General features: G+C 39.0%; 1 protein-coding gene across 1 annotated transcript in view; it reads right to left on the reverse strand.

The window, feature by feature from the left end:
• Positions 1 to 4516: 4516 nt before the first annotated feature.
• CUBN (cubilin) overlaps positions 4517 to 21497 on the reverse strand; it is a gene marked incomplete at its 5' end in the record, with an annotated part of 64011 nt that continues 47030 nt past the window's right edge. Inside the window, 8 exons of the mRNA XM_010163058.2 lie at positions 4517 to 4698; positions 5100 to 5335; positions 7294 to 7459; positions 8552 to 8733; positions 8851 to 8998; positions 9661 to 9869; positions 10334 to 10496; positions 11346 to 11551. Coding sequence (XP_010161360.1) covers positions 4591 to 4698; positions 5100 to 5335; positions 7294 to 7459; positions 8552 to 8733; positions 8851 to 8998; positions 9661 to 9869; positions 10334 to 10496; positions 11346 to 11551 — 1418 coding nt within the window. The remainder of the gene's footprint in view (positions 4699 to 5099; positions 5336 to 7293; positions 7460 to 8551; positions 8734 to 8850; positions 8999 to 9660; positions 9870 to 10333; positions 10497 to 11345; positions 11552 to 21497) is intronic.

Here is a 21497-nt window from a genome sequence, read left to right on the forward strand (position 1 = left end):
GGTCAGCCGTGTCTGGGCTCCGACCCGTGGAGCCCTCCCCGTGTGTGCAGCGGCTGAGCTCACAGCACAGGCTTTTCCAATCTAGGTCTCACTGTACTGTCCAGCTACTGATTTTTTGCTTATGAAACAACTATAAAATATCTTTGATATCTGTCAGATTTGTTCTAAATTTGTCACTTGGCCTAAATGTTTGTAGGGCAAATGCCTGAATTCTCTGCAGAGGCTGGCATGTGCCCCCTGTCCTCAGGACAGCAGGGTAACGTAGGTGACTGGGGGGTACACACATGGCCAGGGTCGTGTGGCAGAGCTGCTGCTGCAAGAAGGGGGAGAAGGAACTCCCTGCACTGGTCCCCCAGCTGCTCCAGCCGGGCAGCAAGCACTGGACCTGCCTCCCCCTGGCTCCTCTCGCTGTGCTGTGGGGCCGCAAGAAGACAAGCAGCTCATTTTGTACGAAATGAGGTTTTGCATTATTATTATTCGATTTTTATCCTTTTTCTCCCCTCCAAGAAAAGCTATCATAACAGTCAATTATTATATAATTAACTCAGGGTTAGCGTACCATCAAAACAATTCAACAGCAACATGCACCTGCAAAAACACCTGTATACTGCTAGGCACTGCTACTAAAAATGTATCCATCAAAATTGCAGTAATTATGTGTGATAACAGGAACACGATATTTATCTTGCTGATCTTTGCCTTATAAAAGTGAAATTCTAGAATTTGGCCTCTTTTTACTATCAGCTAATAAATATTTTAAACATTTATTTGTTAGTAATTCTGTATTGTTGCTGTTTTTGTTATTATGAACAGTAGCCAGTGGTATTATTTTTTGTTACTTTTTTTTTAAATCAGAACTGCAGAATAATTCTGTGGTTTTAGTTTGGCAGCTGACAAAAATAATTACACTGAATATGTTAATTCTGGTGCCTAGAACACTTACCTTGAGTTACTCAGGAAACTGAGACACCTCCTCCTTTGCTTTATGAGCTGGGTAAAAAACACTTTTCAGCCAAAATGGCTTTGAAAATTTAACTACAATTAGCTAATGTTTTAAATTGACCAGCACTACGATTTCTAGCATTTTATCTGTATATCTTCTCTCTCCTTTACTTCAAATAACTCTAGCCCCAACAATCTTATTCTGGTATTACTTCTCATTTATTGTTTATAAAGAATAGCCCTGCCACATGGGAAAGGCCATTAAAAAATACTGTTACAGACCTTTCAGTGCTTATTCTTCAAATCCTAGTCTCCGGAGTGCTTACTGTTCATATCTAACTGTCTCATAAAATACACCTTTATGTAAGAATAAATATGCATAGTAACATGCAGAAGAAGATTTACACGTAAGTTAAAACATGCAGGCTCTAGGAAGTGAGCACGTGCGCATTCGTTATCCGTGCTTTGTCACTGACAGGGGGGAGGTTGTTTGGAGTCGTGCGGGTATTACGATATGAACACGCAGCATTCAGAACTACGACATTATCTATAAAATAGACAGCTAAGTGCACAGACGTAAAAGCAAAGATGTTCATGCCAGTATTGTGAGATGAAGCCATAAATCTTACTGAACACAGATTTTGCCTTTTGAATTGTACACTGCAAAAACACAGAGTAATTTCATGGGATAATTCTTTCTAAATTATCTGTTTAGTTGTCCCTGTTTGATTTTGCTGTGCATTCATTTTAAAGCAAGTGTTTTAAATTACTCCTTACCTTCCATGACAGAAACATGGCTTAGCACCAGCTCTCTCCTTTAAGGACCTCCACTTTAATACTTCTGCAGTGGTCTTTCTGTTGTGATTCCTCCTATAAAATGTTAGAGGACAGCAGTGGGTTACTTTGTTCCTGTTTCTTTAAAGAATGAGTTTGATAATTTACTCTAATTTTAGACTTTGACTATTTTTGGCGAGAGTCTGTTGGGTTAGATCAATTGAACCTTGTACCAGCAGCTTCATTCAATAGTCTTCATGAGCACAAATTCTCTGCTGGACTTTCATTTTTTTTTCTAAAGAACCTCATGCATTTTACTTATTTGTAAATAAAATTCTGCACAGGTATGGAGTATTTGTAACATTTACAGATGCACCAAGCATTAGTTCTTGTTAGGTTTAAAAAAATATTTATCTTACAAATTCTCATCCTCCCATTCATAGTGCTCTTTAGTCTTTTCTTCTGCAGAAGTTCAATGATTCCATAAAGTTTGTTAGACATTGTGACAGAAACTCATGCCAAGAGCAAGTATTTATCATATCAAAAAATGTCCACAAACATTTAATCTGCTTTAAAGTGAAGCATGCTTTTTCTTGTAGTGAAATGAATCTTTTCGAAGTACAGCTTTCAGCAAACTCATCAGTTTAACTACAGTTCCCCTCTAGAGCTTAAGGCCAAAGGTTGTGTTGTTACCAGAATGGCCTCATGAACACCACTGGTCACCAGACTGCATCTACATACTATTCACTAAGTAAACAGTAGGCCAACCTCAGCGCGGTGAGCACAGGGGACGGGGCTGTCCTTGGAGAACCCAGTTTCATGTCCATAAACTGTGTGATGTGTGGCTCATACCAGTCTCAAAAATCCACTGATTAACTTCATTCATTAAAACCATGTACAGGTTTTTATTGTTTGTCAGTTCATGCTCCTGACAAGGCCAAGGTTTAGAGAATTCATTGTCGGTCAGGGTGTGAGCCACTTGTAACAAGAGAAATGAACGTACCACAGAGCACTTCCTGCAGTGGCAGGGAGCTGTTTTGGGGCGACACGCCCTTCCCTTTCACTAGTGGCTTTCAGATGAGCTGTGCTCCAGGATGGTGAAATGCAGAAAATGACAACATTCTTGCCAAGCTGATTCTTGCCTAAAATCTGATGCTTCCATGACCAGCCACCTAGCAGCAAAAGACAGCAACCAGATCTTGCGGGGATTCTCTACTCTGCACCAACTGCACCAAATCCACGGTGATTCATCGGAATGTCAAAACACGATGCACATTCACAAAGCTCCATGATGCAGCCGTCCACAAAGAAGAAATAAGCTTGTTGTGATCTCTGCAGGCAAAACAGTTGAAGCCATGCTTGATTGTACCTACACGATGCTATATTTAGAACTTATTTTGTAGCTTTATCTCCAGGTACTTCAGATGACTTTGTTTTCTTTACTGCTTGCTATCTCCTTTATGGGCTTTTTCATAAATTTTTTGGACAAAGATTGTATCACCCCTTGACTGCTAGTATGGGTGTGGCATGGACTCTGAGCATCTAATTCTGTCAGTGAGTGGGAGTTCATAGGTTTCTCTCTTTCTAACTTATTCCAAGGTCATTTCAAGTTGTATTTTGTAGCTTGGCACCTTTTTGTCTGTTTTGTGTTTTCTACATTTTCATTTAACCAGGATAGCCTCTCAGCCTCTATAAAGTTTTGTACGTTGGTGGAATGATGTCTTTTTTGCCATTCACTGGGAAATCTTCAAGGAGTTCCTAGATTTTGTTAGAACTGCCATTAACACTTTAATGTAATTTCATAATTAATTTCTGCAACAATCATGTTAAGGAATTACTTTCACTGTGACTGTAATAGTTAAGAAGAGGGAGTTCTGATAAGGCCTGTGTTCCTCTGCTGTGGCGTAAATTCCTCTTGCCTGTCCATCACAGGTGATATTCAGGAAACAAATTGGTCATTCATTCTGAGTGCTGACAAAAAATGTTTCAGGGTGGGAATCAGTGTCCTCTGTATGCCCTGCCAACAATATTTTTTATGCATAATGTGTGTTAGTCTTGGGAAGGAGCAAACTAATTCTAGTCAAAAGTCAGTTGATATTTTTATGTCTGCCCTATTCTGAAGTAATAGCTGTTTTGCAGATGTCTAGGAAGTTGCCTACAAAGTGACTAGGCAGGTTAATCAGTTGCTAAAAATCTCACAGGTTTTTAATAAGTTAAGTTGTAAAATAGATTTTGAAGCTTAAAGATATAGGTCAATAAATACAATCACAGATATTTGTGTATATTGAACGTGATCCTGACATTACTTCTGGATGTGGTTAGGATTTGGTACCACAGCATGTCCTTAATGTGTTAAACTTGAGTGAATGCCTGAGTACTTATTCAGCTGGGTTCTTTTACCCAATCCACAGTATTACAGAAAGTTCTTCAGCAAAGTTATCTGCGTAAACAGTAGTAGGACAGGGGCCATTTTTAAGCAATGTCTGATTTTATTGGGACAAAATGACATAAATATAGAACTAGTTAAAGACAGATTCATATCTTTGCTCCTTTTATCAACTTCATGTTGAATATTTTGTGTTTATGTTTTATCCTGGCTATTCACTTCCTATAACATTGACTATAAAAATTTTTTGGCATATTTACTCAGAGCATTTGAAATTATGTAGAAGAATATAAAAATACGTTTCAAAAACTAGCAAAACCTAATTTTCGCAGTTGGGTAGATAATAGTTTATTTTCAGTGCAATGGGAGATCACATTTTTTTGACAGAACTCTAAATTCATAACAGCTACAGAATTCAAACTTAGTTTATGATCTACAGTCTCTTCAGTAGAGCAAGGAACAGTAATATATTTCTCATAAACAGTGTTCTAGCTTGTCCAGCTTAATTGGAATCCTGATGGTAAAGTCACATATTCAGCATGAAATTTTATATAGACTTGATGAGATGTAGCAGTAAATGGAGAGATGTTTGTATCCTAAAATTAAAGACAAGAAAAATGAAAAGCTTTAGAGAACATAAAGATCCTTTGGAAAAGCCAGTTAGAGAGTTAAAATTGAGGCACAAATTGGACCATAGTTTGAAAGGGACCTCGGGTCTGTGCTAGATGCTGCTTTTCCATTTCTCCCTCAGGGTATTACAAATATTTAAGTCACAAATACAACTAAATACAGAACAAACTAGCTGGGTGATGCATCCCACTAGATGTCACTGTAAGGTCTACGTTGGAGGGCTTCTAAGGTGCCACACAAGCTTTATGCCTTCACTTCCTCTCATCTGTATGGAATTCATGGCAGAACTGGGAAACAATCCTAAATATGAAACAGTAAAGATCAATTTTAACCAATTAAAGAGGCACAGAGAGTAGGCAATACATACCATCCCACAGTACGGCCCGGCTGGGGGATAGCTGGCATCTGGCCCATTGTAAAGGATCAGATAGTTGCTACTGCAATCCCCTGGGTCATCAATGCTGATGAAATCAAAGTTCACTGTGACAATTCCTCCCTTGGGCACAGTTATGGCCCACTCACAGTCAGTGTTGTTGTGGTAAGTTGCAGGGTAGCTGGGACTGGCAAATGAGCCGGTGCTGCCGTATAATGTTCCTCCACATCCTGGAAAGAGACACTGTTAATTAGCTTAGAAGGCTTAGTTTCACAAGATACTACATGATGTAGTACACTAGTAAAGTATTAGAGTAGTACTCTGCCAGAGAGATGCTGGAAGCTGGAATAATGAATGTGGATAAGAACATTATTCCAATAAGAGACAGAAGTGAGGCTCTAGCTTCAGCAGCCTGAGAGGAATATGCAATGGGCATTAGACCATCACTGGATTTTAAAAATCAAAACCCCAAAAGCTCTTTGAAACAGGAACCAAAGTCTTAAGTCTGTGCCTTGGTCAGTTAAGTTCCCAACTACTCAACTAGAGACAAATTTTCTTTGACTCTTATTTGGAATAAAAAATAGTGAATCTTCATCTGATAGCAACATACAGCAGAGAACAACTCAGAGAAAATAGTCATATTAAGTAAACTAAAGGCCATTTGTACCAAAATTCAGTCTCCAACAGTGGGAAGAAGCAGAAATGCAAGTTTATAGAGTAAGAGTAAACATGTGCAGATCATCGCCCAGATTACTGGAAGTGTTTAAGGCCAGGCTGATGAGGCTTTGAGCAACCTGGTCTAGTAGAAGGTGCCCCTGCTCATGGCAGGGGGGTTGGAACTAGATGATCTTTAAGGTCCCTTCCAACCCAAACCATTCTATGATTCTATGATTTTCAGCTCACAGCTCCCAGACGTGGCATCTTTGTATTTAATACTCTTTATCAGATGTCTTCTATGAACTTGTTCAGGTAGCCCTCAAATCCATGTAAATTTCTAGCATCCTATCAGAAAGAGTGCCACAGCTTCACTGCATACTGTGTGAAGAACGGTTTTGGTTGGTTGGTTTTGAAGCCACCACCTCCTGGCTTTATCCGATGGCCTCTATTTCTTCTATGGGAAAAGTCAATGAATGATTGATCAATATTTATCATCCAATATCACTGAATTTTATAGACCTCAGTAGTTCCTTAACCAGACTAAAAAGTCTCAGCATACCTCATACAAAAGGCATTTTTTACGTCGAGTCCTTAGTTATACTGGATTGTTTATAAGAGGAGGAGACCAGAACTGTGCACATCATTCAATTTGTGTGTGAGCTATGGATTTATACAGTGGCTATCTATTTGTTCTGTCTTCCTTTCCCCAAAATCCCTAGCATTGTGCTAGCCTACTTGACTACTGGTGAGCAGTGAGCTCTTGTTTTCATGGAACTGTTTTACCCCCAAGATCTTGTTGCTGACTACTAAGAGTCAACTCAGAGCCTATGTTTTTGTAAGTAAAGTTGGCATTGTCTTTTTTTTTTGCCCATGTTCTTCATCAACACTTTCCTACCCTGAACTTTATCTGCTTTTTCATCACGATGCCAGTCAATAAGGTTTCTCTGCAGTGCTTTTCAGCTGGCCATGAGCTTTCCTACCTCCAGTAACTTAGTGTCATTAACAAACTATTACTCAGATATTCACTGCCATTTCATAAGCCATTTATGAATGTATCTATGATATAGTCACTACATAGCGTTATAGTAAGGTTTTTTTCTTGGGACAAATTTCAGTCCTCTTCAGGCTTAGCTGTGCCTAGATTGTAGGGCATATCACAACTGGAGTTTTAATGGAAGAGGCTGAATCACCACCACCACTTTGTAGATGCCAAGATAGATGTTCCTGATATTTTCTGACCTCTCAGTGAAAGATGTCGATCTTCAGCTTAAGTGGACTACATCCTCTGAGGTTGCTAAAGTCAGCATTAGAGAGAGGGAATTGCTTCCATCACATAAAATGGATTTTACCCCACTGGTCTTCAGGAATAACTACCTCTCTCCAGTGATGGAATAGGGTGGACTATGGGTGCTTGTGAACGTCTCAAAGGTTGATGTGGCAGGGACCAAACTGAGCAGGCTGAATTCACATTTCTGTATTTTCCCTCTATGTACAATTGCTAAGTGGAATTATTTTGTAATTATGGATTTACCACTCGTTGATGAAGTCCAAGTAATTTCATATCCATCACGAGCCCCTGAAAAATCACTCTTGAAATGAAGGAACACAACATGATTTTGGGGGAAGATGGGACTGGGCACAGTGTTTCCACAGAACCTGCCAAGTAGTGGTGATTGCACATCACTCCCATTTCTGACCTTCAAGGGACACAAAAAACATTGTCAATATTAAATCCCTATGCCAGTTATACACCAGTACAATTATGCAGTGATACAAGCACAGCACAAACTATGTAGTGACTTGCATGCACACCATACTTGTTATTTTAATACTGGGGTTTTTTTCCTACTATATATTCTTGTATAGAAGGAAAAAGAGACTTTTAACCACTCTGTCTGAGTTTTGTAAGTAATTGCACAGAACAAGTATATTTAGAAACAAGTAGATAAATTTTATGGTGTGGTATATCTCCTGACTGAAAAAAAATTACTTGACTAGTAGCTAAGATGTGCTTTTGTAATTCAAGCCCATTTTTTACTTTTCATAAGAAATATTAATATTCCAGATGAAAAAATTAATTCTTTACCCTGCAGACCACTCTTTTCCCTAGTCAGATTAAGACACAGATCATATTACACAGCTCAGATTTAATCTGGGTTTTTTCTGAGCTCCAATAATGTTGGTGCTCAGATCCATTTCTTGATACAGTAAAGAGGATGTGAAAGGAGTACTAAATGATTCTGCCACAAACATCTGATTTTTGTCATCTGACAAAGCGTGAAAGGACAGAGTGGGGATTGTGTAGGAGGATATGCTTTACATTAACATACAGTACCTTTGAAAGTATCTTATACTTGTTACTAATGCTCCTTTTCTTTTAAAGAAAAAATGCTTTTTAAAGAAAAAAATATTTTTAAGAAAAATATAAAGCAAATGGAATCTACTGCTGAAATGAAAGCACTCAGATTTATGGCTTTCTGTTCATGCACAGATGTTAATATCATATGAAAACAATCCTGCCTTGCTCTGTTAACTGCGTAACATCAACAAAAGCTATGTAAAGATGAGTTAGTTGGTAATTAAACTATTTATTCATTGGTTTTGGATTTACGATAGTGTGTATTGTTTAACCTCGTACTGTAGCATCTGAGTACCTTTCACCATAAAACTGCAGCAATAAATTAGTCCCTGATGTCAGTTCAGCTTAGACTTGATCCAAGCTTATTAATATCCTTTGAATTCAGTAGATTTTGACACAGGCCCACAAAATATGCATACTTGCTTGATACCTCTAGGAAATCACGTGAACACTGGATGCTGTCCTCCAAACTGAAAGCATGGAAAAAGAGAGAAATAGTGTGGTTCAGGGGAGCCCGTAGAATGATAGAACAGTCCATATTATTGGGGTGACGACCAGGCCAGCCGGGGCTCTTCAGGTAACCAAAAGGCTGTTTATACTCTCTGCTGCAACCTTGAGACAGAAAACCAGAAACATGTAAGCATTTCAGATCTCTGTATTGCTTTTCGCTGTGTGGAATCAACGGAGAGAATGGTAGGTAGATTTTTTTAGACATTTCTTCAAGCTTACCTGTGGCTTGATATGTAAATCTGACTCCATTATTAATCATGTATTCATCTGATTTGAAAGTCACAATGGCAGTGCGATCATAAGAATAGAATTCAGGGACTGGAAAAGTTTCAGTGCCGCAGAATCTATGGACTAATCCTTGGTTGTGCTGGAATTCAATACATGTCACAAGTTACTTCTACTTAATGATGTTATTTGGTTTTCTGCTTACTTGAGGTGAATAGATCTCTCAGCACTTTCTATACCAGTTATGCAATCACATTTCACAGTTCTAAGTGAAATCACTTAATAATGTCTGAACATTTTATGTTCAATTATTATGAGAAACAAATCAAATGTGACAGGTATTTTCATGCCAAAAAAAGAATCAATGAAAGAAGGTTTAGAATAATATAATACAAGGAACATAAACAGTTGTTTGGTTTTTGGTTTTGTTTTTTTTCTGGTACTTTCTACAAACACTCTTCTTGGCATGAACATTTATTTTTATTATGGTTCTTGGGTGGGAGGAAGTACAACTAGTTTATGAAAACTTGCTGTTGGGTAGTATGTTCTGGGTGTTTGGCAGCTCTGTTATGTGGTGCAACAGTGCAAAACCAAGGTCTAATTCAATGTGTGTATAATGTGCTTGCATGAAGTCTGTGTACCAGTTAACACACCTTAAGTGCTCCACAATGCATACTGCTTTGGATATGGCCCTCACACAGAATCATCAATTAATCTATTACCAAATGGTGGGTTTCCTCTCTCTTTACAGAGTGAAATAAGCTAAATGTGAATGGGGAATGCTATCAACTGTAAATTTCTTACTGTTGGTGAGTCCTGGAGCTCTAGGTAGTTTTGAGAGCAGTCCTGGACAGAATGGAGGTGGAAGGCCTCTACCACCACTCTGACTTGCTGCTGCGGAGGGGCATCAATGACCCAAGTGCAGAGAGTAAATGGTGGATATTCATTCGGGAAGTTAGGAGATGTTGCAGTCAGGGATGTAGAGGTTGCATTATACATTCCTCCACACAGTCCTGTGTAAAATAGTAATAAATGCATCATAGAGTGAAAACCTTTCCAACTGGGGAAAAAATATTTATTGAGCAAAACTACACTGGACAGTATACTTTTGTATTTACCTGAGACTCTCTAGAGGAAAAAAAACCTAAGTAAAACACATGCTAATGCTGTGTCAATGTATGTTGTACAACTCAAAAAAATATTTGTTCCCTGTAATATCAGAGCATTTGTTAACAGTCTGTGATGGAGTGTTCTTGTTTTGCACTCCAGACTGACAGCCACCCCACAACCAGCCAAGACTGATGCACATTGCACTGGGGTCTAGCAGTGCTGCTTTTAGATTGTATGCTGAGGATTGTCTTTGCAGCTTTCTGGGCCCTATATCTAGAACAAATATTGATGATCTATTATTTAAATATGTATTTCCTAACAAAAGAGTCATAACAATGTATATGAATATGTATATATGTGTACTTACGATCCACTGTGGCATACGTCACATTGAAACCCTCCCTTTCCACAGAATTGTCTGTGACAAATTTAACCGTCAAGGAATTATGGGTAGAAAGAAAAGGAGCTGGCACCGTAGATCCACAGTATGTGCCAACTAAATTGGCATTTTCATTATCTCCATCATAAAGCTGAAAGAAGAAAAGAATATAAGCCACTAATAGTTTAGGCACAACAAATAAATAAATAGAAATAAAGTTCTCTGACCCCTCCTGGAATTACGGTTTCTTTTACTTGAAAGCACAGTAGGTGCTTTTGTGCTGTATCAGGATGTTCTTGATGACTGTAATTATTCACTGCCATATTAACTAATTCTGTTGGACGGTATAAATCTCATTATGGAACATTCTGGTCCCGTCTCAGCAAATCTGTCAAAAATTCATTCTATTTTAATTTGGCATTCCATTTTCTTTTTTTATATGCAATCTCAAAGCACTTTTCAATGAGAAAGGTTGTTTTTATCCACCAAAATGTGAAATTAACTCCTAGTTTCATTGAGCATCTCTAATGCTCAACAGGATCTCTTACACTCCTTGGTCAATCTTGTTTAGGAGTATTTTACTATCTATTCTATGTTTTATATGCTCATCTCCTAGGAAGTGGCTTTCACAGGTGAGCATTTAGCATCAAGACTTATTTATTAACATTTTTATAAATTAAAGTATTTTCAGGCAATTGTGTATGATATTGAATCTGAAAGTTTACTTTCAAAGTGCCTGAGCTCTGTTTTGTTTCTATTCTGTGAAATAGAGTGATTTTTACAGGCAGTTCTAAGAACAGAAGCATGTCCCAGTAACGATGTTAAAAGGCAGGATGTCATCTGGAGTAGTAAGCTAACTCAGTGAAAAAAATTGTTATTATATTAAGCAATTTAATTTCTTCATAAGATCATTTTCTATTAATTAAGTTTTAGCTTCATGGAGAGGATAATGGATCATATCTCACTGATATTTTCTTGTTAAAATACATAGTTATCTTACTTTGACATAATCATATCGGCAAGTCCGAGCAAACTGTGCTTCAAGCACAAATGAGTTGAAGGTGAGGTTGATCAGTTTGTTTGCAGGTGCAGTTATGATCCATACACAGTCCAGATTTTTCTCATATCTTCTGCTCACATTGGAGACAGGAGAGCCAAAGCTATAGGCTGAATTTGTCAAGTAACCACCACAGCCATTCTGAGGTCCTGTTGAAGAAGCAGAAGCTTTTCAAAAGCAATTCCTGGCATTTATTTAATGTTCAATTCTTCAGTGTCAAGCCAGCAGCTTTTTTCTGTGCTACAGAATTCTACTGTTCTGTCACGCAAGGACTATCTGAATGATTAAAGGGCTTTCAACACAAACTGCGTTAGATAGATACAAATCACAATTACATTTGGTAGAGTGAATTAAGAAAGGCTCATGTCTTCTGTTGAATATAAAATCAGTATCCACTTTGAAAGTGTAGCAACATTTTTTTCAAAAGGGGTTGTAAGAAGACAGAGGACAGAAATTAAATAGAAGAATAGTGCTTAGAAGGCCTTTTAATGTCATTCTTAACTGCTAGTAAGAATATTTGGGCAGTAGGGGGCACTGGGTCGTTGTCTTTGAAAATCTAGTTAACTATTAAATTGCTTATTTTGGCAATACGACCTTGTTCTGAGGGGACTCAATGTGACAGCCTGACACTAGGACCCAGCCTCATATTCAGGAATCTAGCTAAAAGGCACTTACTTCTGGAAGCGTTTTTTGTGGTGGGAACTTACAACCCCTCTGAAAAGCAGGCTGCTTTTCATTTGGATCCAACATACTTAGAAATCTTATTGTAGTTACTTGCTATGAAAATTTCAACCCTATAATGTTTTCAGTCACAGTGAAAGAAATTACTTTTGGAGAAAAGCAGTTATTGGAAGATCAGAACCCTTCTATTGTGTCTAATTATAAACAAGTAAAGAAATGCACATTATCTGAAGGAGTTGTTTCGGGCTTTTCTACTTCTCTCTCTTTCTTTCTTTTTTTTTTTTTTTTTTTTTTTTTTTTTAATTATTATTATTATTATTTTAATAGTTTGATTCCCAGAGGTTGGACAAGGCTGGTGAATCTGATCAATTTGTTTACTTCATGCTTTCTTCCCCAGTCTCCATGGGGTTTTCTCGCCACTTATTTAACTCAGGAATTCAAATAAAGTATGGTTCATACTCCCACTTTTGAGCCTGAGAAAGAGTTTTTGTAAACTGCACAGAGCGGAGCGATCGCTGCAAGCAGTCTGTTGTCTCCCACAGCAAATCCTTTTAGGAGAATTAGATAATAAACGAAGCCACAGCTGTGGCTGAGCAACATGAGCAGAGTTTCAGAATTTCATCTGCCCAAGTAAAATAGGCCTGTCTGGCTGTCATACAGTGACTTAACCTTGACACACTAATATATTTCCAGTCATATAAAACTGCACCCTGCTTGAGCTACAGTATTACAAAAGATCACTCTGGTGAACATTCAGCATCCAAGTATCAGGATTGCATCAGTAATCCGGGCTTGGAGACAGCCCTGTCTTGCAAGACTGTAATGGTTAAACCAGAGTGACTAAGGCTAAATGTCGTCCTGCTCTACTAACCAAAGCCGGAAAAACCCCACCCTAAAAAGCAGTTTGCTTAAAACCAAAATCTTAATAACAAGAGAGTTAAGTTTTTGCTATAGCTAAAAGTGAACAGTAGAAATTTATTACACTGTGAAAAAGTCAGGAATTAATAGACCCTATTCTAGTTTTGTGGGCTGTTAATGAAGTCAGAAACTTGGAAAAGTGTTAGCATTCATTCCAATGCCACTGCAGAAGCCGAGAACAACAGTGGGGGAAATGTGAGCAATAAATCACGTTCTTACAAATAGTCTAGGAAGGAGGAAGATGTCAGACAGGAGGGTGCCTGGGCCCTAAGAGTGCAGATTTGCTATATTTTTCTCTGGGTTCATCCTTCTGCATAATTTATCCAGCCCCCCTGAAACAATCTTGTTGGAGCCATTTCCTGCTCAGCATTTTGGACACCATCTGCTAAACATAACATTAAGCATATAATCATTAGACATAGATCATAGTCTGACCATGCAGTCCTGCAATATTGAGTCTGGAGTGATATATGGGTCAGACACCTTACAAAGCTCCCCTTCACCCTTTCCAAGGTTACAGTTGCAGAGATGCCAGTCAGACCATTGCAACAGGAATCAAGGAATTGCCACAGAGCCACGAACAGAAAAATTCTCAGTGCTGTTGGGTTGTCCTTTTTTTTGGATATCAAATGTCTGGACCTTTGCAATGGTGCACTTCACTGCTAGCTGTGCAGCTATAAAGACAGCTCAGATGACAAAAAATACAGATGTGGCTAACCTGTATGTGTACAGCACGTAACATGGACCTGACAGAGAAAGAAACAGGCCAAATCTTCATTATCAGAAAATTAATTCTAGCTAGTATAGACAGTAATAACATTTAAGGGGAAATAACTGAAAGCATGATTTACAGTTAATAAAGATGAGGTGTCATCATTAGCTTTTGCAGTGCTTAGCCTGCTCAGCTGGGGTTGAGTCAAATGCTTACAGGACAGTACACTATAAATAACAGCTAGACTGGAAGTCAACCAGATATCAAAGTAACCCTGCATCAAGCCGAATTAAGAGCAGCCCTTGTTGAAAAATCTGTCCAGCTTGGTGTTTTTCAGTACTGATTAATATTACATCTGATTGCAGCCACTAGAAGTTACAGAATAGCGAAGCTGTGCAGATCAAGGTATCACTCACAAATAAATGAAGAACCAACTGCTTAACAGGAGGGAACTCACAGTAAGAGAAACCCTATTGCAGTGTGTTTTCGCCACACAACTCATCACTTTAAAAATCAGCACCACTTCTGAACAGGAGCCCAAATAGTAACCATCTAGCCTGCTGGTGACCATTGATGGAATGATATTCATCACTGGCTAACACAGCCAGAAAAACGTGTAGCTAAAATTTAGACAATACTTGGGACTGGAAAGTCTGTTGATTTGTAGAATAGACTCTTAGATATTAAAAGTTAAACTTGATAAAAATAATGAGAAATGTACCTTATAGAACAACTTGTGTGTGAGCACATGGACTGACTTTGTTGTTTCAGTCTCTGGTTTCTTATTTAAAATAAAAAACATAAGATCATCATAAATCAAATTGCAATCTTGTCCTCCTCATAAAGAACTTGCCAGAGAACACATTATCAGAATAACTAGGGCACACACTGTCATCACAAATTGCTTTTGTTGGGAAGCATTAACGAAACTAAAAGGCTGAAAGATCATTCAGAAAATAAAGAATTGAAGGTTCCCTGTGGGAAATAAAAATAATTACAGCAGAGAGCAAGCACATGTTTCTCTGTTGAGTTACATCCTCTAGATATGTAACAAAGATGGAGGTGAATCTTTGAAGCTGCCTGCCTGTGAAACACAGCCAGAGGTAAGGTTCTTTTATACAGGTATGGATGCAATGAAAGGGAGCCTACTGAATAGATTTAAATCTATCAGAAACAACTAAACCAATGACATTTCAAAACACCGCAAACTAACTTTGCTTCCCTTTCCTTCTTACTAAAGGATCACCAAAAATGTGTACCAGAAGGGAGCAAAGTTCAAAGAACTGTTCTAGTTCTGCCTGAACAGTAACGAAAATCCTCTCCCAGATTTCTGAATCACATTTGGTCTCACCTAGAAGCATTCCTGGGAACTCTAGGCTTCTCTCTGATCTGAACTAAACATAAGAATAAGCAAAGATTAACCCTACCAAGACTAATGCTTCTTTGCCGACTGGTCTTATTTCCAGTGCAGGGGAATGGCTGGATTAATTGTGGCCATGATAATTAGCTCATAGCTTGTTTGGGTCATGGCTTAGAAAGATATAGGGCTGGAGAGAGGAATTGTACTTTTGTACTTTGTCTCATGGCTGATACTGAAGGTTGGTAAACCTTGGCAGGCTGAGCTGCGCCGTTCCTGTGTTTGGCAGTCACTGTACAGGCATCGTGACTTTGCGTGGCAGCAGGACCCTGGCAGCAGTGCCAGCCGCCACCACAGTGCCTGCTGCATTTCAGGAGGAGACTTCTGAAAGCACAGGCCTCTTGTTAGTCCTCAGCATAGCCTTTACACAGAAAGGGTTTTTGACTGGTTTGATGGCCTGGCAATGGTTCCAGTAGTGACATTTAGGACCAAATCCCCAGTCTCCTGCTTTAGCAGGATTTCACAAATGCAGTCAGACGAAGTTCATATTCTTAAATTTTCAGACTATTGGCTAATACCAAATATATCAGTCCAGACATGCTCTGTGCCAAGCCTGCCCTAGTTCTGCCAAACTGTAATGTATGTACCATCCTATCCATCTCCTCGCTGCTTTTCTGGGAGGCCAGAGACAGACAAGCACTCTATCCTCATTCCAATGCTTTCTAATACTGTATTAATGTACTTGTTGGCATCACAGCCACCCAGGCCTTTGCAGGTCTCCCTTGCAATGTGAATCAGAAATGTCTCCTTGCCCTTTGTTTGCATGTACCGAAGTATAGATTTGCACTGAAGAAGTCATTGACAAGTTAAGACAATTAATGCCAGCAGAGAGTTCACCCACAGCTGTGTGAAGCACATTTAATATGAATATCCCATTGGCTTTTAACCACTTGGTCACTACAAAGTTATACTTAATCACTGTGTCACTGTGAATAATTTTTTACCTCATTTTTTTCAGATTAGTCATAAATGTCTTTTAATGTTGACCTGTCTTCTTGTCTGTCCAGTCTGAGTAGGCAAATCACTTTTATTTCTTTTAGTTTGGGAGAAGAAATGTCACAGACATGAAATATCTGACATTTCTGAGAGGCATTTGTAGACTATTCCTTAGCTCAACAGTTGCATTCTTTTCAGAGATACTGAAGACATGTATTTCAACACTGCAGGTGCTTTCTAAGTTTAGTCAGATTTCAAGCTGATGCATGTTTTTGTATTTAAGCCCCAAAATACATTCAGAAACAGTCCAGGAATTGTGACTCGTGAACATATATTCAGAGCTTGTTATGGATGTTATTTTCATAGACTATAATAAAATCAAGAAAAGATATTATTATCGATGATTTATTCATTAATTTAATAGATTAAGCTAATCATAGTTAAGCTATGACAATGTGTAGTATTAATGTGATATATATTTGGTAAAAAATTGTGTGAAGCAACAGCTCAAAGAAATATTTATAAGACTCATGACTTTCAGGCAATTTTCTTATCAGACAGACGCTCTGCAGCACCAGATTCTCAGTCCAGGTTGGACATCCCTTTTCCAGAGGCAAGAGAAGATGCAACAGCATTCACATGCCACAGTCAAGGACAGATTCTTCTAAGTTTTTTTTTTTTGTTGTTGGAGGGAGGAAAAACTTGCAGGAAACCTGAGATTCAGCTGTGCTGAGTCCTTTCCCACCTAACAGGCCGTAACTGCTCTTGCCAGTACAGGTGCCTGATGCCACCTACAGCAGGTGCTAACGTTATTTACATAAATCAGTGCAATTAATTTCTGCTGTTGATGTAAGAATTTAGAAATTACCCCCAAAAGAACACCTAACCCTGGCCCATGCAATAGAATGACCAAAGCAATATTTTACACCTTATATTGCCCATTCAGAACTGGGATATTTTTTCAGCAATTCTGAACAATACAAAACAACTCTGCAGCAACTGTGCATACTGAGCACTGCTGGAAAATCTGCACCTAGAAACTGAATATAGAGTGAGCCAAGCTTTCAGTTTGCAGGGAAGAACTGGACTTAGAACTATATTAAGCATGAAAATGCTGTGAAAATTCTACTGGATCAATTTTTTAAAAGTACACTTTAATATCCTTAGGGGCGAGCATAACAGTAAACCTATTAGTGATAGACACTTGGTGTATTGCATTCCAAACAGGAAACAAGTAATTCAATACACAGCTAATAGAATAAGGAAAGACAGATACCACCGGGTTATTTAACAGGTAAGTTATAGATCATTTTGTCAGGCAGAAAAGTGTAGAGATTATTCCTGTGGTAAGCATACTAGATTATCTATGTAAATTAACTATTAATCAGGTTTTCTGGTCTATCCTTTTTCCAGCTATTTTTCTTCTAAACTCTACTTGGTTATGATTTTTTTTCCTATGTAAAATTATTAATATTAATTCAATAGAAATGCTCAATTGAATAAAAGGATGGAGGGATCCTTGAGGGAAAAACCGGGCAGATGGAGGACAATGGTGTTTAAGGACTTCACATTCCAGCAGTCTAATGGTTGCCAAAGGTTTTGGAGACATTTCTTCTGCCTTAGAGCCTGCATCACTAATTTCCTCATTGTTGCCACCCTATTCTTCTTGCCTGTCTGTATCCATCTGGTTTTCCTCATCTTGTGTTTAAATGCTAATCTCTTTGCAACAGAAGATTGTTGCTTTATTCTGCTTGTGCAGTGCTTAGTCCAGTGGAATCGCAGTCCATGAGCTTGCAAGCCCCAAGGTAATGCAAACAAGGGACGACATTGGTATTGGTACAGTACACCTTACTGCTCTTTCACAAAGCATAAATGTGATTTTCTCCTGCATGCTCACAAGAGATAGTATAAAAAAGGAGAGGGGAAAGAGCTGGCTACAACATTAAGCAGGATTTAGGGTTGTAAAGAAAAAGCAGGCAGTCTTCCTGCTCTCCTCCATCTCACCTTCCCCGCTGTCCCAACTCCATTTCAGTTTTGCCCGTATTGTATGAAGAAAGCTCAGGAAGAGCTTTCTGACTCAACTCACTTATCTAACCATGTGTAACACTTTGCTTCTTGTAAATTCACGTGGCTTGCTCAGACAGCCCCCATGAGCAGATCTGCCTTTCAGAAAGTCCCTAAACCCTCTGATGATTTAGAATATAATTTTTAATTACTGAGACAATGGGGCTATGTACATGAGCACAGAAAGCTGCAAAGTGAAAATGATGTGCTGTTAACAAGGTCACAGCTACATGTCCTGAAAGGGGTTGCTGACTTCTTAAAAATACGAAAAAAAACCCTGAAACCTTATATATCTTCTCAGCCTTTGCATCATAAACCTCGGAGAGATCACAAATTGGGGTGAGAGGGTCACCCCATTGCTGGATGAGAATCGGCAGAAGCTCCATTTATCACCAGAGTACAAAATCCCTGCTATGGCAGCAGGGATGGCAGGGGTATGTGAGGGCTCCGTCCCTGCCAGCCAGGGTCAGCTGAAAAGCTCAGGTCTCCCCTCTAGAGCTGGAGAAGGTCTTTGGCCGAGTCACAAGCTCAGTGCGTGCAGACCTCACTCCTTGGGGAAAGATCTTAGCTTTCCTTCCTTCACAGAGACATCCCATGGAACCAAATGCCTTAAGCTGGTATTGATTTATCTCTTCTCATCCTTTTATTGATTGTCTAGAGGAGCACACACTTGCTGTGGAAAGAAGGTATAATTTTCATTTTACAGACTGAAAACAAAGGCAGAAAAAAGGCCAGTGGTAACGAAGGTAAGAGGAGTCTTTCCACAAATCTAACACTTGGAGAAGGCTGTAATCCTCCAGTCAGCCCTGTTCATCAGCTCAGGCTGAGAGCATGTCCAGTGATTCCAAAAATGACAACAATAAGGGTCGAGCAGAGACAGTGAAATTATGAACCCTCTCAACCGCACCAACAAGGGCCATATGTTCCCCTGCCTCAAATGCACGAGATCACAGAGTTGGTTATGACAAAAAATTCTGCTTGTGAAACATGCAAGTACTGTTATATTGCACAGCTTACAGAGTAGCACGGTGGAAGAAAAGACATTTGACAAAAAAGATGAGACTGAGGTACTGTCATATTAAAACTATTTCATACTTTCTGCTAGTCTCCCTTTACCGACTAGTGGGGGGACCTTAAATATTCCAGTGGGTACCGGATTAGTGATGTAAACATATTGTTGTAATTAAATCAGAGCATATTTTTCTACAGAAATTTCAGGGTTTAACTCTTTGAATATCTGGTTACTGTCAGTCTTGCTAAGCTTCTGTGAGCTTCCTACTTCTTTCTTCCCTCCCATCACAATGGTTTTCAGATGGACTCCCTGCTAATGAAATTCACAAGAGAGAAAGAATGGATAACCCTGGATTTTGGCAGTAGCCCTGAGAGAAGCCTGAATCAGGAAAGAAATTGGAAGAGCTTGTGAGGAAATGAAATAGTTTACGAGTGTAAACGAGTGTACTGTTTCTGCTCGCTTCTTTCCAATACATAATCAGGGTCACTCACAACATTAAACAGAGAGCAATAATTAAGTTATCCAGTTGTGCTTCCCTAGGGTAGCTACAGAATAATGCGCTTATTGTCATCTAACAGAGAATGAGTCTTCTTGTTCCTCTACAGATACCATCTTCCTTATCAAAGAGATTTATCATTATTAATCATCATCTGATTGCATTTGTACTCTTACAAAACCACATGGGTTTTATCTTTTGACAGACATGAGGGAGCTTCTCTAAAGCACCATTAAGAATAACAGGCTTTTAGATCTTCATGGTTTTATTATCTTTCATTTGAAGCAGAATCTCAGACCTCATAGTACAAAGATGTGTCACAGATTTTCCTGACTCTATTTTTTAGACAAGTCAAACTGGAAATGTTTATAGGACTATGACTCATGTTTTCCTTTTATAATATACTTTTCTCTTTTTTTTGGCCATCCTGTACTAGCATGGGACTGTCAGGGTCCTCCCTAACGGCTGTGTGGTTTAGTCCCTGTGGCTTGCTTCCCACAGCGGAGAAAGAAGACCTACCATTAAGCATCTCACCACCATGGGCTCTTTGTCACACAGCCCATGTCTCTGCATGGCCATCTTTTCCAGCTTGCAACTCCATTGCTCCTGAGTAACTCTTGCAGCATCACAGCCTCCTTTTCCTCTGGAGCCTGCAGAAATGCCCCTCTAAAACTTAGCCTAATAGATGTCAAAGTTCATTCATAAAAGGCTTCTCCTCACTCTAGGAAGTTATCAGGCATGATACTGACTTGAAGAGCTTGGCCTGTGTTCTGTTGTGTGCTTAAGCAGAATCTCTGGCAAGTTGCAAAAAAAAAAAATCTAAAGTCAATGGCTAAAAAATTGACTATATGCCAAAAGAAAGACCAAGAGCTTGGGGAGTTCCTGATGATCTCACCCTGGAAACATGAACCCAGGCTGCAGGGGATCTCTGACAACTGATACCTAATGGTTTAAAGACAGCAACATGCAAAGTAACATTATGTTACTTGAAATAACAGTCCACATGAGTGGTCTTAAACGTTCTTGCAGCAACTACTTAGAGTGAAGCAAAGGAAGAGTTAATAATAGTAATGACCATGAGGTTCTGTGGGAATATTTTTCTTGGCAAGCCTGTAGAACCAGTTATTTTCCTTATCTGTAAATACTTACTCAGACTGTATTAAATGAGAGTCCCTGGCTAGGGGTTGGGAGGGGACTCAAATGACTCAGCAGAAGACTATGTTTGTTCTGCCACAAAGGCCTTTCATTCTGAACTGTCTGAGTGCCAGCTTTGTAAACTGGACAATTACTTCTTTCTAGATCACAAATACATTGAGTTAATTACACAGAAAACTAGTAGTGATGACATTAAATCAATTTATATATAATAATCATTTGTTGCTTATAATCTCTAAACAATTCAGATGTCACAAGAATGTAAAAAATTCCTTTTTCACCTTGATCTTAAAAATAGACTAGTGGGCTTAAAGCTTTTTTTAAGGCAATAATCAAGCTTTGCCCCTGACTCTTGTGTCCATCAAAACATTTAGCATCCAGTGCCTTCTCACTATGATCCCATTTATTTTATGGCCAGCCAACCAGATGGATCCAAAAAATGAGCAGAGATCAGCGCAGTGGTGCCAGAGGGGAACGGCAATCTTAACTGATCTTAACACTTTTTAAAAAGGTGAGCGGTGAACTGCAAGGAAATGGAAATGGAGGATGGATGGATGGAAAGGAACCACCTTTAGGGTACCACCAACCTTTGACTACAAAGGAAAGAATTCTCAGATATTGACAGATTTCCTCCAAAAGAGAAGCCTTTGGGTGCTGCCAAGCCTTCAGTCACCCAAGAAATGCCATTGTGTTCAGAGAGGCAG

Source organism: Antrostomus carolinensis, unplaced genomic scaffold (assembly GCF_000700745.2).
Source record: "Antrostomus carolinensis isolate BGI_N321 unplaced genomic scaffold, ASM70074v2 scaffold12112, whole genome shotgun sequence".
Lineage (NCBI taxonomy): Eukaryota > Metazoa > Chordata > Aves > Caprimulgiformes > Caprimulgidae > Antrostomus > Antrostomus carolinensis.